This window comes from Trichomonas vaginalis, chromosome V, assembly GCF_026262505.1.
Source record: "Trichomonas vaginalis G3 chromosome V, whole genome shotgun sequence".
Taxonomy (NCBI): domain Eukaryota; phylum Parabasalia; order Trichomonadida; family Trichomonadidae; genus Trichomonas; species Trichomonas vaginalis.
In genome coordinates, this window is record NC_067207.1 from 13,864,176 (window position 1) to 13,888,878 (window position 24,703).

The 24,703-nt window shown below is 34.4% G+C and overlaps 15 protein-coding genes and 5 pseudogenes across 20 annotated transcripts, besides 11 other annotated features; 14 read left to right on the forward strand and 6 right to left on the reverse strand.

Annotated features, from left to right (window-relative positions):
- Positions 1 to 759: 759 nt before the first annotated feature.
- Positions 760 to 796: a mobile genetic element.
- Positions 760 to 796: a terminal%2Cinverted (terminal inverted repeat of Banshee-A3 transposon ID:TVAGG3_0332380).
- A 2-nt stretch (positions 797 to 798) lies between these two features.
- Positions 799 to 1,196: a mobile genetic element.
- Positions 1,196 to 1,223: a terminal%2Cinverted (terminal inverted repeat of Mariner transposon ID:TVAGG3_0332400).
- Positions 1,196 to 2,491: a mobile genetic element.
- TVAGG3_0332410 lies at positions 1,276 to 2,395 on the reverse strand (annotated as a pseudogene). Its single transcript has one exon. A coding segment is annotated over exon 1 (1,120 nt).
- Positions 2,465 to 2,490: a terminal%2Cinverted (terminal inverted repeat of Mariner transposon ID:TVAGG3_0332400).
- Positions 2,491 to 2,727: a mobile genetic element.
- A 405-nt stretch (positions 2,728 to 3,132) lies between these two features.
- TVAGG3_0332430 lies at positions 3,133 to 3,950 on the forward strand (annotated as a pseudogene). Its single transcript has one exon. A coding segment is annotated over exon 1 (818 nt).
- Positions 3,951 to 4,292: 342 nt separating this feature from the next.
- Positions 4,293 to 4,320: a terminal%2Cinverted (terminal inverted repeat of Mariner transposon ID:TVAGG3_0332440).
- Positions 4,293 to 5,592: a mobile genetic element.
- On the reverse strand, positions 4,373 to 5,496 carry TVAGG3_0332450 (annotated as a pseudogene). Its single transcript has one exon. A coding segment is annotated over exon 1 (1,124 nt).
- Positions 5,565 to 5,592: a terminal%2Cinverted (terminal inverted repeat of Mariner transposon ID:TVAGG3_0332440).
- A 181-nt stretch (positions 5,593 to 5,773) lies between these two features.
- On the forward strand, positions 5,774 to 6,016 carry TVAGG3_0332470 (serine threonine-protein phosphatase family; the record flags this gene model as incomplete). Its single annotated transcript, XM_051230485.1, has 1 exon — positions 5,774 to 6,016. The coding sequence occupies one exon, from the start codon at positions 5,774 to 5,776 to the stop codon at positions 6,014 to 6,016; it is 243 nt and encodes an 80-aa protein (XP_051100215.1).
- Positions 6,017 to 6,019: 3 nt separating this feature from the next.
- On the reverse strand, positions 6,020 to 6,868 carry TVAGG3_0332480 (uncharacterized protein; the record flags this gene model as incomplete). The annotated part of the gene is made up of 1 exon (XM_051230486.1): positions 6,020 to 6,868. The coding sequence occupies one exon, from the start codon at positions 6,866 to 6,868 to the stop codon at positions 6,020 to 6,022; it is 849 nt and encodes a 282-aa protein (XP_051100216.1).
- A 210-nt stretch (positions 6,869 to 7,078) lies between these two features.
- Positions 7,079 to 24,703: part of a mobile genetic element that runs on past the window's edge.
- Positions 9,125 to 9,526, forward strand: TVAGG3_0332500 (uncharacterized protein; the record flags this gene model as incomplete). The annotated part of the gene is made up of 1 exon (XM_051230487.1): positions 9,125 to 9,526. One exon carries the CDS (start codon positions 9,125 to 9,127, stop codon positions 9,524 to 9,526), a length of 402 nt encoding a protein of 133 aa, XP_051100217.1.
- TVAGG3_0332510 (uncharacterized protein) lies at positions 9,546 to 9,701 on the forward strand (the record flags this gene model as incomplete). Its single annotated transcript, XM_051230488.1, has 1 exon — positions 9,546 to 9,701. One exon carries the CDS (start codon positions 9,546 to 9,548, stop codon positions 9,699 to 9,701), a length of 156 nt encoding a protein of 51 aa, XP_051100218.1.
- Positions 9,721 to 10,305, forward strand: TVAGG3_0332520 (phage tail repeat-like family; the record flags this gene model as incomplete). The annotated part of the gene is made up of 1 exon (XM_051230489.1): positions 9,721 to 10,305. The coding sequence occupies one exon, from the start codon at positions 9,721 to 9,723 to the stop codon at positions 10,303 to 10,305; it is 585 nt and encodes a 194-aa protein (XP_051100219.1).
- TVAGG3_0332530 (His-Me finger endonucleases family) lies at positions 10,456 to 11,040 on the forward strand (the record flags this gene model as incomplete). Its single annotated transcript, XM_051230490.1, has 1 exon — positions 10,456 to 11,040. The coding sequence occupies one exon, from the start codon at positions 10,456 to 10,458 to the stop codon at positions 11,038 to 11,040; it is 585 nt and encodes a 194-aa protein (XP_051100220.1).
- TVAGG3_0332540 (DNA/RNA polymerases family) lies at positions 11,085 to 13,025 on the forward strand (the record flags this gene model as incomplete). The annotated part of the gene is made up of 1 exon (XM_051230491.1): positions 11,085 to 13,025. A coding segment is annotated over one exon (1,941 nt), but the record flags the coding sequence as incomplete, so codon positions are not given.
- Positions 14,160 to 14,744, forward strand: TVAGG3_0332550 (uncharacterized protein; the record flags this gene model as incomplete). The annotated part of the gene is made up of 1 exon (XM_051230492.1): positions 14,160 to 14,744. The coding sequence occupies one exon, from the start codon at positions 14,160 to 14,162 to the stop codon at positions 14,742 to 14,744; it is 585 nt and encodes a 194-aa protein (XP_051100222.1).
- TVAGG3_0332560 (uncharacterized protein) lies at positions 15,025 to 15,687 on the forward strand (the record flags this gene model as incomplete). Its single annotated transcript, XM_051230493.1, has 1 exon — positions 15,025 to 15,687. The coding sequence occupies one exon, from the start codon at positions 15,025 to 15,027 to the stop codon at positions 15,685 to 15,687; it is 663 nt and encodes a 220-aa protein (XP_051100223.1).
- On the forward strand, positions 16,389 to 17,303 carry TVAGG3_0332570 (organellar and viral DNA polymerase type B; the record flags this gene model as incomplete). The annotated part of the gene is made up of 1 exon (XM_051230494.1): positions 16,389 to 17,303. One exon carries the CDS (start codon positions 16,389 to 16,391, stop codon positions 17,301 to 17,303), a length of 915 nt encoding a protein of 304 aa, XP_051100224.1.
- On the forward strand, positions 18,037 to 18,414 carry TVAGG3_0332580 (organellar and viral DNA polymerase type B; the record flags this gene model as incomplete). Its single annotated transcript, XM_051230495.1, has 1 exon — positions 18,037 to 18,414. A coding segment is annotated over one exon (378 nt), but the record flags the coding sequence as incomplete, so codon positions are not given.
- On the forward strand, positions 18,504 to 19,331 carry TVAGG3_0332590 (KilA, N-terminal/APSES-type HTH, DNA-binding family; the record flags this gene model as incomplete). The annotated part of the gene is made up of 1 exon (XM_051230496.1): positions 18,504 to 19,331. The coding sequence occupies one exon, from the start codon at positions 18,504 to 18,506 to the stop codon at positions 19,329 to 19,331; it is 828 nt and encodes a 275-aa protein (XP_051100226.1).
- Positions 19,796 to 19,984, forward strand: TVAGG3_0332600 (uncharacterized protein; the record flags this gene model as incomplete). The annotated part of the gene is made up of 1 exon (XM_051230497.1): positions 19,796 to 19,984. One exon carries the CDS (start codon positions 19,796 to 19,798, stop codon positions 19,982 to 19,984), a length of 189 nt encoding a protein of 62 aa, XP_051100227.1.
- TVAGG3_0332610 (uncharacterized protein) lies at positions 20,803 to 21,249 on the forward strand (the record flags this gene model as incomplete). The annotated part of the gene is made up of 1 exon (XM_051230498.1): positions 20,803 to 21,249. The coding sequence occupies one exon, from the start codon at positions 20,803 to 20,805 to the stop codon at positions 21,247 to 21,249; it is 447 nt and encodes a 148-aa protein (XP_051100228.1).
- TVAGG3_0332620 (protein of unknown function, DUF4108 family) lies at positions 21,266 to 21,685 on the reverse strand (the record flags this gene model as incomplete). Its single annotated transcript, XM_051230499.1, has 1 exon — positions 21,266 to 21,685. One exon carries the CDS (start codon positions 21,683 to 21,685, stop codon positions 21,266 to 21,268), a length of 420 nt encoding a protein of 139 aa, XP_051100229.1.
- Positions 22,152 to 22,956, reverse strand: TVAGG3_0332630 (annotated as a pseudogene). Its single transcript has one exon. A coding segment is annotated over exon 1 (805 nt).
- On the reverse strand, positions 22,986 to 23,811 carry TVAGG3_0332640 (annotated as a pseudogene). Its single transcript has one exon. A coding segment is annotated over exon 1 (826 nt).

Sequence of the window (24,703 nt, forward strand, 5' to 3'; positions counted from 1 at the left end):
TGCAAATTCTTCTTGCGACCAAAGATTTGAATAAAATTTCAAAAAATAAGATAGCTTAAAAATAATATACGTAGTGTTACTAATAGAATGAATAGTATATAAATTCTATTAAATGGATTTGATCCAAAAAAATATATAAAATTTGATCATAAATAAAATCGTTTTAAATTACTTCTTCATTTAAATTATAACAATTATTTTTGGTTTATATTTTTTTGGATCAAATCCATTTTAATAGAATTTATATACTATTCATCTATTAGTAAACACTACCGTATATTATTTTTTAAGCTATCTTATTTTTTGAAATTTTATTCAAATCTTTGTCGCAAGAAGAATTGCATGATAAATAAAAACATTTAATCAAAGTCAATTTTATTTTTCATATTCAAATGGACTGAGTGTTAACATTTAACATTTTTTGCTAATTGTCGTCAAAAAATTCGTAAAGCAAAAAATTGATATTTCATATGGTTTTATGATAGATAAGCATATATTCCCACTCATTATATTCGTAAATTTTGAGGTTTATCATTCGCTTTTAAGATCATTGAATTTGATTTTTATATAAAATAGTTATATATTAGAAAATAATATGAGTTTATGTGATATTATTTTTCAGAAGATTTCATTCTATATGCCTATGAAAAGTACTCTCAAAACTAACTTTTTCCTAATTATAATTAAATCTAGAATTTTATTATGCTTAGTATTATTTCATTTTTCTCATTCAATTTAGAATTTACAAATGTCAAAAAATTGAGAGCTGTCACTTTTGATGAATTTCTGTTTATTACAATCCAGATCAAGTTTTTTGTCGCATTCAATTTGAGCCATTTTCGTATCACCCCCCTGTTTTATAAAATTAATAAGTACCCGACGATAGCATTGTGATAATGTGTGGTATTTCTTTGTCTCATCTTTGATTTGATTGTGATTATGTGTTCCATTATATTCTGTTAGGATATATTCTTCATCATCCTTTAGAAATGAAATACATGCTTCACATTTATCTGCACTGCACCTGAATTTTAATTTTGTTCCCCCTAAATTTGGATTTTTTTTTAATTGATATGGACAACCTGCATGGCATTCGTTATCAATGACAGCTTTCATAGCATCTATATAAGATAGCTTTCTTTAAGTTCGCATGGTGCATCGATATGCATCAAAAAAATGAAATGAAATTTCAATATAGGGTGTCCAAAGGTGTGTTTAGCACAAACCTGAATACTGCGAATAGAAATAAACAAGTTACATATATATAAAGTTTATTTAAATATAATCACCATTGGATTCAATCACGCGTTCGCAGCGATCGATCCAGGCTTGAAAGACACGCTTTAAATCATCATGAGAAAATTGCTCAAATTGCTCTCTTACAAAATTTTCAAGATCATCTGGACTCGCGAATTCGCGTCCTTCAGCTCTCTTTTTTAGCGTGCCGAATAAATAAAAGTCAGAGGGTGCAATATCAGGTGAATAAATTGGGTTTGGAACAACTTTGACATTGTTTTCCACCAAGTAATTCATTACCTTATGACTTTTGTGAACTCTTGAATTATCAAAATGAATTGCAAACTTTTGTTTTTGTTGTTTGGATTTCTCAAACTCATCAGAATTGATAATTTGAGTAAGAACATTGTCAATTAGATAGTGAGCATTCATCGTATTAGGTTTTGAAGATATCAATTGCGATGATGCCATTCACGCCCCAAAAAACCGACAACATCATCATTGGTGTGTCAATTTTTTTCTTCGGAATGTTTGCGGATTTTCATCCTTCGGATCCACATGAATTTGGCTTCTGTTGCATATTGAAACCAAGACTCGTCCCCTGTTACTAAAAACGAAACTTCTTGGATTGATACGCCCCAAATAGAGAGGAGCTCTTTCGAAGATTGGACTCTAGATTTTTTTTGAACTGAATTAAGGTTGTGCGGAACCCACGTGTATACGCTAGTTTGTAGTTCAAATAATTTGCAGATAAATAACTGACTGTTGTACGTGGTATCTTTGTCATCTCCTCTATCCTTCTGAGTGATGCTCTTGGGTCTTCATCTAGCGCTTGAAGAATTGCTTTGATTTTTCTTTGATCCGGCGATTTTTTGTCAATTTTTATGATGGGCGCCTTTTTGTTCATGAAGTGATACATCCTAACATGATACGTTATAGTGGAATAGCTAAGAGCATCCATACCGAAGCATTTACCAATGTCTCGTAGATTTTTTTACAGTCTTTGCATTTTTTTGCAAGAGCGAGGATGTTTTCTTTATGATTCATTAAAAAAATGAAAAAAATCCCCGCCAAAATTTCCCGCGAAACCGCCTCTTGTCTCAAAATTCATTTTATATCCCGGCATGGCGCCAAAATACAACATACTCATCATATACATATATTCATATTTTTTATTATATATTTATAATCAGCATATATCTCCTTTAATAGTCTCATATAGAGCGCTGTGCTAAACGCACCTTTGGACACCCTATATCAAAAAAAGCACAAAATTTGAAAAAATTCACAAATCTCGGTTTCTGAAAGAAAATGGCCTCTTAAACTTTGTGCATATATTCATCTATAAGACACATTGTATCCATATATTATTTAGCCAACACAACTTATCTGGTATCGAGAAAATTCAAAAAAAGCACAAAATTTGAAAATTGCTCGGTTCTACATTCAAAATAAATTTCATTAATTTTTACGTACATATTAAGGTACTTAAAAAAAAAAAAAAAAAAGGCATTGGGGGTTCCAGGGCTGCGCCCCTCTACCCCCTTGAAGATGTTTAGTATGCAATGAAGTATAAAATGAGGTTTTTTTGGGTGTGTGGGGGCTTCCAGGCACTTCGTGCCTTCTAGCCCCTAAAATTTTTTGAAAGTCGTTGCTGTTGACTTGTTTGTAGAGAACTCAAAATAGTAGAACTATGTCCGGACAAGTAAGAGTCTATCGTCGCTACAGAAAAGTTACGGGCGTTCAAAGAAATATACTTTGAGAAGCCTTTTCTTCCTTATAGAATGAGATAGGATGGTTATTTTACAAAACCGACAAGACCTTAACCGAGTAGTTTTCATGTTTTGTCACTTTTCTGTCACTTTTCAGGGTAAAAACATTTTTATTGTATATAAAATGAATTTTACAAAACCACCGTTACCCTTCTTTGGAAATAAGAGTAGATGTAAAGATATTCTATTGAGAGAACTTAAGAAACTACCGAATGGTCTAACATTTGTAGATTTGTTCGGTGGAAGTTTCTATATATCTCATTTGTGCCATACTGTATTTCCTGACTCAAAGATTATATGCAATGACTTCGACAACTATATGAACCGTCTCAAACATATACCAGACACAAACAAAATATTGAAAGAGTTAAAAGAAAAGATACCTATAGGTAAGATGGAACGTATACCATTAGATAAGAAAAATACTGTCAGAGAGGTTTTGAAAAAAGCAGAGTATATTGACTGGGATAGTATATCTTCTAGACTATTGTATAGTGGTTCTATAAGAGTTCATGACATTGAAACACTTATGTCAAACGTTTTATATCTTAACTATACAAAGGTTTTCAAGAGAACATAGAAAAATATACTGAGGGTATAGAGTTTGTGAGATGTCGTTGGACAGAGTTGTATGAAAAATATAAAAACAAGGAAAATGTTTTCTTTATAGTAGACCCGCCGTTCTATAACACATATGATTTTCAATACCAAGTAGACTGGACTTTGAGAGACTCTTTAGAAACTTTAGACGTTTTACATAACCATCCATGCTTTTACTTTACATCCGATAAAAGTGGTTTGGAAAGTGTCATGAGATGGTTAGAGGACATACATGACTATGATTTTAGATACGATAAGATAGAATATGAGAGAGGTCCTATAAACCGGAAAAAGTGTCACAACAAAGAAATTTTATTGGTAAGTAAATGTGGTTTGAAATAGGACTACTTGTTTTAGGTTTTTTCCATTGTGTCATTTACTTATTTGACGTGGCAGAAAGATATAGAGAATATGAAGATGAACCAATACCAGCAAATGTTCAGCATATGTACTCGTAAGAGATATTTTTATCTAATATTAAAATGGACGCACAGAACTTAGCGAATGCACAGCAACCTGGACAACCAAACCCAGAGAATATTCCAAATGAAGTTAGAATACAAACTGCAATGGCAAACTATGGTCAAGTGCCAACAGATGTACAAATGCAAACTGCCATGTCAAATGACGCTGCGTTAGGCTTACCACCATGGTATGCAAATATGAGATGGAAAGAGTTTTATATAGGGTGTCCAAAGGTGTGTTTAGCACAAACCTGAATACTGCGAATAGAAATAAACAAGTTACATATATATAAAGTTTATTTAAATATAATCACCATTGGATTCAATCACGCGTTCGCAGCGATCGATCCAGGCTTGAAAGACACGCTTTAAATCATCATGAGAAAATTGCTCAAATTGCTCTCTTACAAAATTTTCAAGATCATCTGGACTCGCGAATTCGCGTCCTTCAGCTCTCTTTTTTAGCGTGCCGAATAAATAAAAGTCAGAGGTGCAATATCAGGTGAATAAATTGGGTTTGGAACAACTTTGACATTGTTTTCCACCAAGTAATTCATTACCTTATGACTTTTGTGAACTCTTGAATTATCAAAATGAATTGCAAACTTTTGTTTTTGTTGTTTGGATTTCTCAAACTCATCAGAATTGATAATTTGAGTAAGAACATTGTCAATTAGATAGTGAGCATTCATCGTATTAGGTTTTTGAAGAATATCAATTGCGATGATGCCATTCACGCCCCAAAAAACCGACAACATCATCATTGGTGTGTCAATTTTTTCTTCGGGAATGTTTGCGGATTTTCATCCTTCGGGATCCACATGAATTTGGCTTCTGTTGCATATTGAAACCAAGACTCGTCCCCTGTTACTAAAAAGCGAACTTCTTGGATTGATACGCACCCAATATAGAGAGGAGCTCTTTCGAAGATTGGACTCTAGATTTTTTTTGAACTGAATTAAGGTTGTGCGGAACCCAACGTGTATACGCTAGTTTGTAGTTCAAATAATTGTGCAGATAATAACTGACTGTTGTACGTGGTATCTTTGTCATCTCCTCTATCCTTCTGAGTGATGCTCTTGGGTCTTCATCTAGCGCTTGAAGAATTGCTTTGATTTTTCTTTGATCCGGCGATTTTTTGTCAATTTTTATGATGGGCGCCTTTTTGTTCATGAAGTGATACATCCTAACATGATACGTTATAGTGGAATAGCTAGGAGCATCCATACCGAAGCATTTTACCAATGTCTCGTAGATTTTTTACAGTCTTTGCATTTTTTTGCAAGAGCGAGGATGTTTTCTTTATGATTCATTAAAAAAATGAAAAAAATCCCGCCAAAATTTCCCGCGAAACCGCCTCTTGTCTCAAAATTCATTTTATATCCCGGCATGGCGCCAAAATACAACATACTCATCATATACATATATTCATATTTTTTATTATATATTTATAATCAGCATATATCTCCTTTAATAGTCTCATATAGAGCGCTGTGCTAAACGCACCTTTGGACACCCTATACAAACCCTGAAGTGGGATATAAACAACTCTATGCAGATGACGCGAACACAGGAGTTGACCCAGAGTATGTTTTCTACCAGAGGAGAAATAGAATGTATGAGCTCCAGTTAAAGAATGCAATGGAACTCAACAGGAAACGTAAGAGACTAGGCGGACATTAGATTTTTACATATAGTAAAATGGGTTTCTTTGGAAGAATAGGAAACTTCTTTCGAAATGTTGGAAGAGGTATATGGAATGGAATAAAAACCGTCGGAAGAGGAATTTGGAACGGAGTCAAAAATATTGGTAAAAGAGTAGGTCAGTTCGTTGGTATTATACCTAAAGACCCTGAACCAGAAGAACAAGCTCCTGTTATACAACAGCCTGAACCTGCACCACAGTCTAGTTGGCAACCAAATCCAACACCTCAACCGTATTAAAAATTATATTTTTACCGTTCGATAGTAGTTGTATATGAAACTAAGTTCTAAGTAAAACGCATGGTATAATGGAACTATTCTCTTTCTTCCATCTGTTGTAAACCATACTTGAAAGTCTGAAATACTTCCACTCGGTGGTTCATATAGCTTTGTAGGTTTTTCGTAAAAGTCATTTGCCAAGCATAAAAAAGAGTTTTGTGCACCAGAAAATGAAGCATGAACTATAATAGCATCTGAGTCGAAAACATTTTCATATGTTCCATTAGGGTTTTCGACTTCATAAAAGTTCGGGTGTACTGGATATGCTGCAGGCTGATTTAACATCCTCAAAAATCTATACCATGCCAAGTTGTTATATTTTGTAGAAATATAAACGTTTTCTCCAAGGTCTTCTATTCTATCGATTTTAACAGTTGCATTTTTCCTGTCATAAACAATATCGAGATGGTACTCTCCTTCGTCAATGTTAAACTGGTTTGCATATTCGAGATAGATATCGTTTATTTTTTCTTGAAAAGCTTGAAGAGTTGTTTCTAAGTTTACAAGCAAATTCACTTGTAAAAGTTTTCCCTGTTCAAATTTCTCATACGTACGTTTTTCTTTGTTATAGTATCGAACTTCAAAAGCGACCGTAAATGGGAAACCATGTATGGCTTCTGAAATGAACTTCATTCTACGAAAGCCAATAGCTTTTGTGACGGATGGGTCTCTTAACCATCTCAATGGGTAGTCAAAACGATAGCCTTCATGCTTTACGGTCTCTGTCTCAAACTTTTGACCTACATTCGTAAAAAGTTCATCTAATGGTTTAGTTGTAGCAACTCTTGAATTTTCTTTTTCTATTGAAAGCATATTTTATCTAGAATAAAAATGTCAAATGAAACAGCGTCTATGAGAGAGATACAACACAACCGACAACTCATTTTGCAAGCTCTAAATAAGAACACAACAAACTTTTCAAACTATTCTAAGATATCTGAGTCATTGAAAGAAGGAAACTTAAAACTGACATTAAACCCATTGACAGACGAGTTTCTGTTTCAAGACAGTAAGAACCATACTGTTTGTATAAATCCAACAAAAAGAACTTTAAACGAGAAACCTATAGATGAACTTCTTTTGAAGGCAGATATTGACAACAAAGCTGACAAAGAGTATGTCATTGAAAAAGTTCAAGAAGAACATGACAGAGCAGATGCAACATATGCAACGAAAGAACATACTCATCCTGAACTAGCAGACAAAACATATGTTGACAATAAAATGTCAAGTGAAGTGACAAGAGCTGAAAACGAATATTCTAAAAAGACTCATACACATACCATTGCAAATATTACAAACTTACAAGAAACCTTAAACAGGAAAAGTGACGTTGGACATACACATACATCTTCTGAAATAACAGACTTAAACGTTAGCCTTGAAAAGAAGGCAGATAAGAACCATACACACGATTTCTTCGCAACTGTTGGTATAGAAAATATTGAAGGAACGGTTGAAGGAGCTGATGGGGATGTATTAAATTGGAAACCTCCTAACTTTCCACAAGGTTTAACATCGGAGGATGACATAACGACGATGAAATACATTAAATGTAGAAATGTCTATGTCATGGAGGATGAAAACAAAGTTAAATTCACTGCTCAAGATTTATATGATAAAAAAGCTGACAAAACAGAGCTTCAAACGTTAAAGACAGAAATACTTCAAACACTATATCCTATAGGTTCTATTTATACGTCAATGAACTCTACCAGACCAGAAGTAGTACTTGGTCTCGGAACTTGGACTCAAATAGTCGACAGGTTTTTGTATTGTGCAAACTCTTCAAAGGAAACAGGTGGAAGTAAAACGATTTCAGGTGAAAACTTACCTGCACACAGTCACTACATAGATTTAAGTACATCTGAAGCAGGTTGGCATAAGCATAGATTTTGGGATTGGTCAGCAATGAAAAAAGGTAAAGGATATGATGTTAAAGACGACGTTCAGTTTGCTATAAATTGTTTCTGGGGTAGCACACAGGGAGAAGGAAACCATACACATCGCGTTTCAGGGTATACGCAAACAACGGGACAGAGTAAAGACTACATGCCACCTTACATGACAGTTTACGCATGGTATAGAAATGCTTAGTCGTCATTTTCAACTTCTTTAGCATATTCGTCAGGAGTTGTCTTATATTTGTTAGGAACTGTCTTTGAAAGTATACCACCTTGAACTTTGACAAGTTTGAAACGAGGTCTGACAATAGTAGTTTTATCTTCTGCTTGCAGTGTGTACATTTTGCCATGTTTGCCTAAAACTTCATAATATTCTCTTGTATACTTTCTTCTATTTTTACGAACACGAATGTGAGTACCTGTCGGGTACTTGTTGTTGTCATAGTCAATAGTATTTTCATATGGGTCGCGTTTAGGTATTTCTATTTTTACTTTGTCACCTTTCTTAAGTTTGAAGCCTGGCATTCTTTCTTGTTTGTCTCTTTTGACTAAACTATTAAATATATAGTCTTTCTCTAAGTCGGGGTTGTTTTTCATTTCTTCGGGGGAGTGGTTTCCCAAACCTTTTTGTTTACGGCTATTGTAAATATTTAAAACTTGTCTCATCTTTGCCATGGAGAAGTGTCTATATTTGTCGTCATATGACATTTCATCTACCTCACCACCTTGTGGTTGGTTTAAGTCTCTTAAGATTTTTATACAACTGTCAATGACACCAAGAGCAGAATGGTTTTGGTCGACAATGAAATATTGGTTTACATTTTTTGAACGCAGATAGTTTTTAATATCGTCTGATTTGAAAGAACTTTCATAGTCAGATGTCAGTTTTGTTGGATGGTATTTGTCAACGAATATTGTCAAAGCAGTTTTCACATCTAAAATATTTTTGGACCATAATGGTATGGCTTCACAGTATCTTGTGTTTTGACCAACAAATATTAGCCAGTATGGTGGTCCATCTTCTCTATACCTCGGAATGTTTTCCAAGATATCCATAAACCAAGCATTTGGTGTTGAACTAAAGATTTTTACCATGAGTGCTTTCTTTGTTGCTTTAGAAACATACGGGTCCTTGTTTGAATTCGTCATTTTTAACCCATAAGAAATGGGTTTATTTGGCGCATTAGCAGGAGTCGCATCTAGATTTTTACCCGCAGTGGGAACACTAGCCAGAGGTGCATTTGGAATTGGAAGGAAGATTTTGAGTACATTAGGTATACTGAAAGAGAAAGCACAACCTATTATACAAACTGTACAGAAAGGTTGGGAGGTAGCACGAGATGCAGCAAATCTTATTCCAAATCCTGAAACAAGAGGAAAAGTTCAAGGATGGATGGACAATGTAGGAAGACAAGCAGGAAACTACTATAACAAAGCAAATGACTACTATAACCAAGCAGGGCACTACATGGACCAAGGTGAAAGATTCTTTAACAGAGGATATAACCATGCACAACAGTGGGTAAACAACAACCAACCGCAACCGCCTCAAACGTGGGGAATGTAAAATTTTTTACTGAGATGAAATGAACAATACAGCATTGAGACAAATGGGTTCAAGATGGCTTTGTCGGCTTCCAGCAGTTACACCACCACGTGTTTGTCAAGTTCTTCCTATACCTCAGGAAGTTTTAGACCGACTTAAAAAACCTCAACAACCAGTTGAAAACAAACCAAACTAAAATTTTTTACTGAGATGAAATGACCGAAGAAGTTGAAACGGTAGATTTGACACCACAAACAAAAAGTTCAGAACCATTGTCAAAACCTGTCAAAGAACTTACAGATGAAGAGAAAAATTCAATAATAGAAAGTGCTAGGTCTGGAAATACAAACTCTAACTACAAAGTCACTTTTCATAAAAATGGAACGGCTAGTATCTCAAAAAAGAAACAGACTCTCACAAATAAAATATTGAAGTCTGAAGGAGCTTTCGAGACAACAGATGGAAAAGTTTACTTCACTGACCAACAGTTCATTATAGAACATCTCATTGACTTAGAGTCAAAATATTCTAAACTTTACAACAAACACAAAAAGTTGAAAGGAAAACAAAAACAAATGGCATATGACATTTATGAAGATACTAACGACACAACTGTTCCAGCAAGTGAGGTAAAGTCAAAGGAACCGAAAAGTGACGAAAAACAGATAGAAGAAGGTGAGCCAAAAACTGAAGATAAACCAAAACCAAAGGTTAGTTTCAATACTAAACCAAGTCAACCTTCATTAGCTGGTATGGGTTGGCGTCAAAGACTTATGGCAGCCGGTGGTTACGTAAAGTAAAAAAACATTTTTTTATTTTTATAGAAATGTACGCTGAGTTTGTTGGAGAAGACCGTTGGGAAACTTGTTTGTTAGATGAGAAATATGAAATGGCATACCATTTAAAACAAAACATTTTTTTCAAAAAAATATTTTTTTATTTTATTTGAAATGTACGCTGAGTTTGTTGGAGAAGACCGTTGGGAAACTTGTTTGTTAGATGAGAAATATGAAATTCACTGTTGTGAGTCATTTGAAGTCAGAAACAAAAAGACAAAAAGAGTTTTAAGCGAATGTGAGCGAAATAACGGATATGCTATTGTGAATATGAGTGGAAAACACTATCCTAAACATGTTGTCATTGCAACTCATTTTATACTGAATCCTAACAATGTACCTTTTGTAGACCATATAAACCATATAAGAAACGACAATAGACTTGAAAACTTACGTTGGGTCACTTGTTCTGAAAACAATAAGAACAAAAGCAAATTTGGAGATATTGTATTCGAATTTGTCGACGAACTAGAAGATGAAACAATTGAAATTACAGACTATGGCGAGCATACGTTTGAGTTTTACTACTATAGCGAAGAACAAGACTCTTTCTACTTTTATACCGGCGTAAACTATAGGAAATTACAAGTATATTTTACTAAGGATGGCTATGCTTATGTAAACGCTAGAGATACAGATGGAAAATACGTTAAAATACTTCTTAACAAATTCAAGAAGCTATATGGCATACCATTTTAAAACAGTATATTTTTTTTATTTTTATAAAAATGCCCCCATATAGAATGGATAGAAAATCTGCTAGAATAAAAGCAGAGTTAGAAAGATATGGCTGGAGAGTTTCAAAGAAGTTTAAATATAGGAAGGGAAGACCCATAAAAGTCTATGACAAACTATCTGGTCTTCGCTATGAAATGGACTTAGAAACAGCACGCGCAAATTATCCAAACAGACTAGAGAGGTTAGAAGAAGAACGGCTTATGGACATGCCTTTCAATGTTACTGAGCCTCAAGTTGATGGACACGACGGCTTTGCCAGATTCTACTGGAAACATAACGAACAATTGTATCCTTTGAGGAGGAAAAAAGGAAAAGGTGAAGACACACATGCTCCCATGGAAAGAACAAGATATGCATATGAGAAGTATCGTGAGGTTAGAAGTAAAATTACATCTGGTCGAACCTTTACAGTAAACTTTGACGAAGGAAAGAACAAAGAAGGCTTCATGGGTGTACTTGCTGCCATACAAGACGGAAATAAGAAAGGATACAATCTCAGACTAACCGTAACAGATTTAGATGGTCATATTTACTATGCACATGGCAATGTCACAACAGCCGCACAACTTCTTGACGCTTTCAAGACTACAAAGAGAGAACAAATGGTTGATTCCGACTCAGACATTTTGAATGCAATTGAAGGAATTGCAAGCGTAAAGTTCGAATGGTACCAACCTAACCCTCAAGCAGTCAGACAACATGCTGGATACTTCCCGTTCAGAAATAAGTCTGACATTAACCTGACAAGGTATGGAATTTACAATTCAATTGAAACAATTGTCAATGAACCTTGTATTCTTACATGTCTCAGGAACTCTGGTCTTGTTTCAGAAGAGAAGATGAAGTATCTTGAGTCATGTCTGAAGACGAGGTACATTCTCAGAAGTCAATTGACAAAGATTGCACCGTTGGCAAATGTGAATATTCGAGTCAACATACCGACTGAGAAAGGTTCTTCACATGATGACTATGTTGTTGACTTCAAATTACCATGGTTGAAGATTGTACTTGTCCACAACCACTTCATGTTGAACGAAAGTCTTACAAACCCATTGTTCGGAAAAGGTAAGTGCAACATTGTCAAAGCTGTTAACATTCTTTTCGAGAAAGGTTTGTTGGAACCAATTCCAGATGACAAGCTGACAGAAACTTTTGTACCAAAAGACGAAACAAATTTTTCATTGTTAGTGAGACCAAAAGTTGTTCCGGACAAAGTTCTAGCACAAAAGAAGTACACGGTTCCAAAAGGAGTTGGATTGTTCGGATACCAACCTGAACCAGAAGAACTTCCAATGAGGTTGCAAGAACTTCAAGATGCTATAAACAAACTCCCATTGAGGCATCCAGTTGATGTCAAATTGTATTGGAGAGCTTCTGAGTTAGGTCAGAAAATTTTATATGAAACAGGTTGCTTTGACGATGTTTATGAGATAACAGGCGAAGTTTCTCAAAAGATAAGAGACTCACTTGAATTTCCACGAACTGGGCCGATTGGATGCGATAAGTTCGACTCATACGAAAAAATATACTATGTCGACCTTAACGCTGCGTACATGAGGTTCGTCCAATATATTCCGACTGGAATTCCAAACGAAGACGGTGAATTCCCGGGAAAGAACTATACAGTTGGAAAAGTCATACAACAACTCTATGATATTAGGAAAGCTTCAAACCCCAAACTTGCAATGACAATCAAATTGCTTATGAATTCGACATGGGGGTATTCCATTAAGAAACCTCAAAAGATGAAGAGTAAACACTATGAGAAGGTCGACAACTTTGTTGAAAGGTTCTCCCCTTTTGTTTTGAAATACGAATTTACTCAAGGTCAAGGTGGCTTAGTAACCACAGTAAAACCTATTGTCGAACATTGGTCCTATCCTCAGTTCGCAAAGGCAGTCCTTGACAACTACAACAAATTCTTCTCCGATGTCAAATCCAAAATTGTGGTATACTATGAGAACATCGACGCACTCATGACGAACGAGGAAGGCTATAACAAACTCATTGAAATGGGAATGGTCGGTGAAAAGATGGGCCTTTTTAAGCTAGACAAGGTATTTTCCGAAGTTCATGTAATATCGAAAAGGAAGTACTGGGGTGTTAAAGAAGATGGTGAAATAGTTAAACATTGCATGAAATAAAACATTTTTTAAAAAAAATATTTTTTTATTTTATTTGAAATGTACGCTGAGTTTGTTGGAGAAGACCGTTGGGAAACTTGTTTGTTAGATGAGAAATATGAAATTCACTGTTGTGAGTCATTTGAAGTCAGAAACAAAAAGACAAAAAGAGTTTTAAGCGAATGGGAGCGAAATGACGGATATGCTACTATGAAGATGGGTGGAAAAAACTATTTTAAACATATTGTCATTGCAACTCATTTTATACCGAACCCTAACAATTTACCTTTTGTAGACCATATAAACCGTATAAGAAACGACAATAGACTTGAAAACTTGCGTTGGGTCACTTGTTCTGAAAACAGTAAGAACATAGGCAAATTTGGAGATATTGTATTCGAATTTGTCGACGAACTAGAAGATGAAACAATTGAAATTACAGACTATGGTAAGCATACGTTTGAGTTTTACTACTATAGCGAAGAACAAGACTCTTTCTACTTTTATACCGGCGTAAACTATAGGAAATTACAAGTATATTTTACTAAGGATGGCTATGCTTATGTAAACGCTAGAGATACAGATGGAAAATACGTTAAAATACTTCTTAACAAATTCAAGAAGCTATATGGCATACCATTTTAAAACATTTTTAAAACAGTATATTTTTACATATATAAAATGCTTCAGGTTGAAAAACAAAGAACAAAAGTAGCAGATACAAAACCGTTAGACTATATCTTTACAAATGCTGGTAGAAATATTTCAGATGAAGAAATTTCATCCGGAGCTTACAGGTTTGACTATCCAGTTCGTTGGCTTCAAAGTCCTTCAGATGCAAAGGCAATAGGATTTAGAAGAGTTTTGTTTTCAAATAGAACTAACGCGTTTATGTTTGCAGTATATTTTCATGGCCAGTATAAAGGCTCTGATGGTCTAATAGAAAAATTTGACGAAATGAAAATCTTTACAGTTCGTTCAGACGAAAGTCTTGAGAAGACTCTAAATGACTTTCAAACTCAAATAAACAAATACTACTGGGAATTTCAAGAAAAATACCACTCTTTACTAAATGGAACATACTATCTAAAACTAGAATACGACAAGATGAATTCCACCGTTTCATTTCAAAAGATTGAAATTAACCCTCCAAGAGATACAGAGTTTTTATATTGGGGGGTGGACAAACGTTCTTGGGCACAATTTCTTCGGTTACTAAACCAGAACGAACCATTACCACCAGATGGTCCATTTAAATTTATACTCCCACCAGCAGATTTGACAGTTTATAGAAACGTGTTCGACCCTCAAAATGTCATGTGTCATGCAAGTTTCAGTTCAAGCAACAACAGTTTTCTGTGTATCGGTAAGGACTTTTATGACTTTGCTTCTAAATTCTACGAACCACCTAGTAACAGTTTCTCTGACTTTCAAGTTTGGTTCACAACAAACGGTGTGCAGCATATAATACCATTGTACTATGACTTTTATCTCGAATTGTCTTTCATATACAACTACGGAAAAGTGCTGAAAAAGTATTGAAAAATATATTTTAGATCTCACCAGGTCCCTCGGTCCCTCGGTCATTTTAACTTCTCTGAAAAAGTGTGACAACATGACATTTTGACAACAACACAGGAGATAGATTTCACCCGTTGAATTTTGTATAAAAAAGCAACCGCCGGAATTCCGGCGGTTGGTATATTCTTCACAAAATGCTTGTTTTGAGGTCGAGCCACAAACGAATGTCCGACGGTTAAGCCACAAACGAATGTCCGACGGTTAAGCCAAAAATATTTTTTATTTTTATTGTAAGAACAGTATGACAGTCGAAGCAAAAACGTTCACGAACAAATCTAATGGCGAAACATTCACAAAAGGCACCTATAACGGTATTGAAGTCTTACGTAGAGACAAGGATGGTTATATAAATGCAACAAAGATATGTCAGCAGTTTAGGAAAGACTTTAGAAGGTTGTTGGAAAATAAGTCCTGGGAAGAGTATTTTAAGGCATTTTGTGAAGAATATACCAACCCGCGGAATTCCGCGGGTTGCTTTTTATACAATGTTCATGCAGGAATTCCCGATGAAATCAAACAGGTTAGAGGAACGTATGTAGACCCAAGACTTACAAACTATATAGCAATGTGGGCTTCTCCAAAATATTGCATAGCAGTTGGAAAAATTCTGGACTCCATAGACAAGAAAGTTCATGAGAAATTAGATGAAGAAGAACTTGAAGATACAGCAGAGAATGCTAAACCTTTGTTCGAAGAAGAAGTTAGAAAAATGCATGAAAAACAAATAGAACATGAACGTGAGATATGTTCTGGTTATAGAGACTCTCCATACGAACTAAACCAATGGGAACAAGAAGATTTAAAGAGAGAATTTAGAGAATATGAACTCGCTAAAGTTTCATTAGAAGCTACAGAAGAGAGGTTAAAAGCTTGGGGTCCTTTTGTACAAAAATATTGTGAGTAAATGAACCATTTTATTTTTATCATCGTAGAAAACACACAAAACTCTTGAATTTTGTATATAAAAAGCAACCCGCGGAATTCCGGCGGGTGGTATATTCTTCACGAAATGCTTGTTTTGAGGTCGAGCCACTTTGGCTCCACCGTATTTTTCAACCAAAACTCTTGAATTTTGTATAAAAAAAGCACCTGCCGGAATTCCGGCGGGTGGTATATTCTTCACGAAATGCTTGTTTTGAGGTCGAGCCATTTTTGGCTCCACCGTAGAAAACACACAAAACTCATTTTTTTCAGCAAAAATATATTTTAGGTGGAACCAGGTCCCTCGGTCCCTCGGTCAACTAACATCTTTTTGAAAATGGTGACAACATGACATTTTGACAACAACACAGGAGATAGATTTCATCGTCAATGTTTTGTCAAGACTTTCATCGTCAATGTTTTGTATAAAAAGCAACCCGCGGAATTCCGCGGGTTGGTATATTCTTCACGAAATGCTTGTTTTGAGGTCGAGCCACTTTTGGCTCCACCTGTTTTTTCAACCAAAACTCATTTTTGTCGGCAAAAATATATTTTAGGTGAAGTGGTGAGATCTCACCTGTTTTCTCACCTCTTTTCTCACCTCTTGAATTTTCATGAATTTTCCCGAAATAAAAAGAAAGTTAGTTTTTTTAAAAAAATATTTTTTATTTTTATTGTAAGAACATGTTAGCAACAACAGCACCAAACTCGTTAGTCATGAACCCAACTTCAATGTTAGTAGAGATGAAAAGCTTCATTCCTTCTTCATATACTTTCGAAACAGAAATCCAGAAGATAAAGCAAGAACTTCTCCAAGGAGATTTAGACTGTAGTGCGAAAGATGAAACAAATGAAGAATATCTTTATGAAATGCAGGATATTATTGACCATCTACCTAAACTTCCTGAAATACAACAACAAAAGCTTACTATTCCAGAATTCGATGAAATAGAAGTCAAAGCAACTGACTCAGTAGAAACCAAGAAGTTCATACGTAAGGTAAACTATGAGTTTCTTGGATTTCATTGCAACCACAAAGTCATGGACAAAGACTGCGATATGGTATATAAAAATGTTTCTGACATATACAAATCTGAAGAATTTAAGACCTACGACAACTTTGTTTCGTTAGTTGCAAAATGTGTATGGCAGATAAGAGATAAAGATAAAAGAGGTAAAGTATGGAACGAACAGATAAAACCAGCAACTTTTGAGTTAAAGAAAACCATTGACGCCTTAGTTGTTTTAGCAGGTAAGGTTTCAGAATATAACGCAAAAATGAACCCACAATGTTCAAAATGTAAAGCAGCAATGAGGAAATATAACTACTCCGTCAAAGAGATAGAAAGAATGCGAAACGACTATGCTGATTTAAAGGAAGAAGCAGAGAAACCAGCAGAAGATAAAATGGACATGTTGACATTTCTGAACAAAAACTATCCAACAGCTGACGATTTCCTTCTATCTGATGTCAAGAAGAAATATAAAGAAACATTCGGCATTGTTAAAACTTTTGACATACTGACAGAAGAAATAGAAGCTACAAAACTGTTTAGGATTTCAAATATACATCGTACAATTCATGTAAAACGCTTGTGAAAAAGAGGTGAGAAAACAGGTGAGAAAACAGGTGAGATCTCACCACTTCACCTAAAATATATTTTTGCTGAGTAAAATGACCAAATTTCATTATATAACTGTTATGAGTGACGAAGAGAACTTTGACACTTCGTAAAAAAAAACATGAAAATCGTGAAAAAATGCTACCCCGACTTTTACAGGGGTTGCCTAAAACTCATGAAAATCGTAAAAAAATGCGAGTACGTTAAAAATCTTACTCGCCTAAAACTCATGAAAATCGTAAAAAAATGCGACCCTCGGAAAACCGAGGGTCGAGATTCCGTACGAAAATCGTGAAAAAACTCTATGAAAATCGTAAAAAAATGCGACCCCGACTTTTACAGGGGTCGCCTAAAACTCATGAAAATCGTAAAAAAACTCTATGAAATCATATCTTTTATACAAGATAGAAAAAATAAAAACAACGTTAGTTTTTTTAAAATATTTTTTTTTATTTTGTATGTAAAGACAGTAAATGTTAAACGCTGAGTTTGAAACAGTTAAAAAGATAGACAATGAGACCAAAATAGTTAGAATAGGTGATTTAAACGTAAGATACTCAAAGAAATACAAAAAATATTCTTTGTCAGACATTTTAACACTATCTGAAGGAAAGAGAGCAAGCGACTGGGTTAGAAATGCTTCAACTCAGAAAATTTTGACAAGAAATCCTGAGCTGATGATATCGGTAAGATTCTATGGAACTACAGCATATCTCATCGACAAAAGTCTTATACCAGTAGTTTTGTTCTGGATTGACCCAGTTGTTGGATATAATTTCATAACATATGGTTCATTCGATACTGAACGTTGCAGTGAAGGCTTAGTTTACATCGTTCAGAAACCGAAGGACTTCAATACAAAGAGATATAAGATAGGAAGAACATTTAATATAAGTAGTAGATATGACTCTACAGTCAATAGAGTTAAGGTTGTGTTCGTTAACGATATGAGAGCTGCTGAAACAGAACTACTTGAAAAGTTTGAGAAAATGTATGGTGCTCCCACGAGAGGTAAAGAAACGTTTGAAGTAGATGAGATCGACAAAGCTATAAAATTATTTGACGAAGTTGCTGAAAAATACATGTAAAGCGTTTATTTTTGGTCTTTTATACAAGATAGAAAATAACGCTAATTTTATTTTTATTTTATTTTTTTATTTTGTATGTAAAGACAGATATGACAACAACAGAGAACACAACAACTGCTATCGTTCATGAAGATATAAATGAAGAATACGAGTACATACAGTATAACAAACAGTTACGTCTCATTCGTTCGGTCAAAGATGACATGTACCAAATGCAAAGTATTTTGAATGCTCTTCGTTCTACAAAGCAAGCACGTCATTGGTTTGAAAACCAACAGACAAAAGAACTTTTAGAAGAATTTCCTCATATGTTTGCGACCGGTAGAAAACCGCGGGTCGAGATTCCGTACGAAAATCGTAAAAATTTGCCAAATGGTTTGAAAGGATATTATGTACATAGACTTCTTGTAAATGCTGTTGCAATGTGGGCTTCACCTCGCTATGCTTGTTATATTTTCATGATGTTAGATGAACTTCATAGACAAGAACGTGAAGAGATGGAAAAGAAACTTCAAGCAAAAGATGAAGTCATTGAAGCAAAAGACAAAAACATACAGAAAAGAATACCACGTTCGGTACCAAAAGGAAAGGAAAAGAACTATAAGTATATGATTTACACTGAAGAGATGGAAAATGAAGAAGACAGAGATATGGTTATGTTGCATTTAGTCAGAAGAAACAACAAAAGCTTTTACGACCTTGCTAAGATTTACAAATCTGACAGAAATTGGTTCTATCGCGAAAACTTACCGATTTCAATGACACCAAATGAAGATGTTAAACAGATAGTTCAAGATACGTTACCTCAAACACACTATGATATGAAAGGTTGTACAATACTTACATTCAAAGAAGATTTGCCGCTACTGAAGGAAAAAATAACAGAGTATTTTGACAACTTCAAAGAGGAAGAGTAAATGAACCATTTATTTTTCAAGCTTGACACCAAAGATGGCTCAGGTAGCTCTATAAGGTAAATTGCCTCATCTGCTGGGTCTATGTCGGTCATTGTTTCAAGACAAGTCTTTTACTTTTTCAAGACAAGTCTTTTACTTTTTCAAGACAAGTCTTTTACTTTTTCAAGACAAGTCTTTTACTTTTTCAAGACAAGTCTTTTACTTTTTCAAGACAAGTCTTTTACTTTTTCAAGAAATTTTTTGGTGTAAAGTTCTCAAATTTGAGAACAGTGGTCTTGATTGAAGACGATACCCGTACTTTTTCAAGACAAGTCTTTTACTTTTTCAAGACAAGTCTTTTACTTTTTCAAGACAAGTCTTTTACTTTTTCAAGACAAGTCTTTTACTTTTTCAAGACAAGTCTTTTATTGTTTCAAGACAAGTCTTTTACTTTTTCAAGACAAGTCTTTTATTGTTTCAAGACAATGTCCGACGTACCACCAACCGAGTCCATTCCAAAGCCAGAAGAACCGACAGCCCCAGCACCACAACAGACTAAGACTCAAACACTTACATTTTTACGCTTGACTTTTTACAATTTGAACTTTGTTTGCGTAGATGTGAATTCTGAAAGAAGTATGAGGGTCTTGTATGACTTTGTACCTCCCCCATAGTTCATGTCTGTCAAACTTACCTGCCATGGACTCTTTCATAAGTTCCATGAAATCGTCTTCGGACAATCCGGGGAAAAGTATGATATCAGTAAGTATTCTCTTTACATCCTTACTTAAACTCTTTGCTGTCTGTACACAAATGACAACTGAAATGTTAAAGTGTCTGAGCTTCTTAAGAATTCGACACATGTCTTGTTCTCTATTCTTTAACAAAGGATGAGAAGCAAAGTCATCTAAGATAAGAAGACACCTATGAGGGTAAGTCTTCCAATCGTAAGATTGCAATTTCTTCGAAATGTATTCTATCTCTTTCTGTTTGTTTCTGAAGTGTTTCTTCTCTAATATTCTCTGCATTTCCTCATTTGGGTCTTTAAACCTCGAATTGACATACTCATTTATAGCATTGTACTTCAAAACTCTTCTTTGGTACTTCTTTATCCAATCTAACAACTCAGAGTCTTTTATACATACTAACTTAGACTTCTTTATAATATCTTTGAACGAATTGACGGTTTTGGTCAAATTGACCAGAAGTACTACAAATGACTACTAACTCATAGAATGGGTTCTTCTCATCTAGTTCTTGTTGTTTGTGCAGCCATTTTAAGATAAGTGAAAGTCTTACCCGACCCAGGCGGTGCGATTAGACCTGTTATACCATTCTGAGCAAATAAGAACTTGTCATGTATGGGTTTTATCTGAGCATTTTCCAACTTCCTCTTGTTCTTATTTAAAACATTCTCAAATTTCTTGTCAATGTCAGCAAACTTTTTTTCTAACATATTTTTAGAAAAATTAAAATTTTTATCTTTTAGGAAATGTCTAGCGATTTCGCTATCTATATTCGAGACAAGCTTTTCGACAGCAAAACATCTGTCGACCATAAAATCTTACATAGTGTAAACAAGAAAGGTGAATTTGTTCTAAAGTTCTGTTTCTGGGAATATGACAAGAACCATAAAACATTAAGCAGAGAAGTCTTAAAATTTGTCAATGACAGACTTGTTGACAGAGATGACGCCTCTTGGAGAGATGAAGTCCAACAAAACTTCTTAGAATGCAAAGAAGACACATGCGCTGTTCTTGAAAATGAAATAGAAAACAGAATAGAAGAGCTATTAAATGACAAAGCACTTTTACAAAAATATGGTTCTGTGAAGTTTGACATAACTCCACCAGAGAAGAAGAAGAGAGAAAAGAAAGAAAAGAAAGTAGAAGAAGAGAAGAAAGAACCAGAGCCAGAGAAGGGGAGATATGACATGTAAAAATAAAATTTTATTTTTAGAACATTTCTGGGTCAATGTCAATGTTCTCTTCCTCTTTAGGAGCAAACACTGGCTTAGACTCTAAAATCTTTTTACCCAATTTACCTTGAACTTCAACTATCTTAGACTCATAATATTCATAGTCGTCTGCTTTCTTTGGTTCATAAGGTATAACAAGTTTGTATGCTTTGCCTTCTTTAAGGTTTGAGAACCTTCTGTCAAAACTTTCTTTGACTGTTAACAAACCTTCTATGTCTAAGTCTTCAAATTTCGCACCATTTTTAGTCACAATAGCAAACTTAACTGGTTCGATGTTCCAAACTTTGTCAAATGTAGACTTTTCAAAATGGTAGAAGTAAACATTCAAATATGTGAATGGGTCTAGTTCTTCTTTAAGTCCTGACATGTACTTGTTGACTGAGATGAATTTCGTCATCTTTTCTATCGGATAAAAAAATATTTTTTTTTAAAATTTACTCAGAAAAATTTTTCTTTGTATATACACCATTCTGAACATCTAAAAGACTTTTGACATTTGCCAAGAATGTTCGTTTAGACGCTGTCATATAACCATACTCTTGACAATACTGTTTATACGAATCGTACAATGACCTTTCATCTAAACACTCAAAGTCAGTTTCATCTATGAACAGTTCATATACACTCTTGTTTGCTTCTAACAATGTTTGTCTCTCTTCGGTATGTGGAATTTGTCTTGGATTGAACTTTGAAATATCTAATGTCATGAAATATGAGAACAAGTGGTTGTAAAAGTCAGATGTCAAAGTTTCTGCTAAGTCGTCAAAATATTCTGTATCTTGCATATGAGCTTCTGACGTTCTGACAACTACATATCTTCTGTCAGAACTTTCTAACTTCATCGGAACAGCATTGTTTGAAACCATGACGAAGTTTGCAACATTTTCACAAACTCTTTGGTCTCTATACTTTCTTTCAACAACTCCAACTTTGTCTGTTATAAGACTCTTCAAAGCATCTGAGTTTAAAACTTTGTTGTATCTATACTTTGAAGTTCGTTACATACTATAAGTTTCATATTCTCTATTGAAGAGTTAAATTTACCGCAGATGTTTTCTAAGTTTGTCATATTAGGGTTCGAATAGCCCTCTAACAGTTTGCATAAGATATCTGTAAAGAAAGTGTTCTTACCAGTTCCTTGTTTTCCAATTATGATGAGAGCAGTTTCATTTTTAGCACTTGGATGTTGTAAGATGTTTGCAAACCAACATAAGATATACTCATAGACTCTTTCGTTTCCATTGCATATAATTTCTTTGACATGGTCTAACCAAGCTTCTATAACATTTTCTTTCCATTCTACTTGTTCGTATTTATATCCAGTGAAGATAGAATAGAAGTTTGGAGAGGTGTATAGAACTTTATACCACGAACTGAAAAATCTTCTAACTTTGACAATAAGATATCCCAAGCATCTAACATCTTCATGCCAACTTGTACGACTTTTATTTTCTTAAGTTTCTGTTTACATTCTTGTTCTGAAACTATTGTCGCTTTAGGTTTGTTAAAGACTACATCCCATTCTTTCATGACATAACATTCTGGGGCAGAGTCGACATAAATGACTAAACGTTTCAAATTCTCGACTGCTTTGTTATAGTCTCGAAATGGACACATATTTCTGAAGGCTTGGAAGTCATAAAAATCTGAAACGTCTATTCTGTACATTTTTTATAAAAATAAAAAAAATATTTTTTTTATTCTTGAGCTATTTGTTGTTCTTGACTTTGTTGTTGCATTTGTTCCATTTGTTGCATTTGTTGTTCTTGAGCTATTTGTTGTTGAAGTTGTTCTTGTATACAATACTTTCACCAGTTGCATCTTCCAATTCGAAACTTTCTGCCGTCATTGACAAATACATAGGACATAAAAGTTTTACAGGAACAAAGTTTGCGTCAACTAAGGTTAAGTTTATGTTTGCTAAAGTGTTTGAGTTTACTAAAGCTGAAAACTCTGCATTCGAATGAACAATAGGCAAACCAGCAGAGAAAGTGTTGTTTATACGCATGAGTATCTTTTGGTCATAGTAGTTTCTGTCGACATTCGAATAGCACTTTGAACCTAAGTTTGAAACAATATATAAAATAGGTGTACTTAAAGTCAATGGAACGGATAGACCTTGTATGACACCTTTTCCTGTTATAGGAAACTGTTGGTAGTAAAAACCAGATATAAGTTTTGTATTATAGCTCATATCGTTTATATAGTAAACTCAGTCGGACATCCAAACATAATGAAACCTGCTCTAGTTGCAGCACATGTTACATCCGTCCTTAAAGTATTAAATAAGTCAACAAAACCTGTTGGTGGTATATCTGAGTAAGTATCTTCAAAGGAGTATTTTTTACCATTCACAACAATAAAATCTTCTGGTGTCAAAAGAGCAAAACAAGCTTTAGTCGTCATTGTGTTTAAGGTTAGTTTACAATATCGTCCTTGAGGACTTTGTAAGTTTGTTGTTATAGAATTATATGACTCAGGGTTTTTAGTCGTAATAGTATAAACCACTATGTCTTCTGCCATTTACATATATTTAAAAGTTTTTCTGAAAGTGGAGAAGAACTTCATCTAAACTTTCACATGGCGTTTCTTGAAGTTCTCTGTCTAAGAAGTTCAAATATTTTGTAAAGACATAGAACTTTCCTTTGTCTACACGAACAAACAAAACAGGGTCTTTCATATCGTTCAAAAGTGTGTAAAGTCCTTTACATGAAATAAAGTCTATATTGTTTTTCTTCAAACATCTTTCAAGAAGTTTTGACATTTTTACTTAGCAAACAAACTTTAATGAAATGTTGTGGTCGTCAAATATTTTTATGACGTCTGGGAAACTATATTTTAAGTTCAACGTTTCACCTCCTTTCATAACGTATATCTTGTCAATGACATTATATGAAACACCACAGCAAGCAATGTCGGGTTCTATTTCTTTGATGTTTATATCGTCTGCCTCTGTCAAAAGTTTCAATAGTTCTTTCAAAACTTCATGAGGTGCGATGACATATGAGTTCACTTTTACAGGGTTGTGCTCAACCAAGTTTAACATTATACCCAAAGCTTGACAAATCTTCTCCTGAGTTTTAAGTTTGTCTTTAAGTTGTTGGTAGTCGTTTCGAATATCTGCAACAGAACTTAAGTCTCTGCTAACTTCAGGATATGTTGGTTGTTCTTTTACAGGAACTATTGTTATACCATCTTCGTCTTCGTATGGTTTCCCCACTTCAACATCTCTTTCTTTGACATTGACAACAACACTTTGACTGTTTGTTTGAGTTGGTGAATTTAACTTCACATCTGCCATCGCCATTAAACCTTTTGAAACACTTACGCTTCTATTTTTCGGAAATGACATTTTACTTAGAATAAAAAGATGGACGTATTTGAGTATCTCTTCGAATTGAAGCAAAACAAAGTT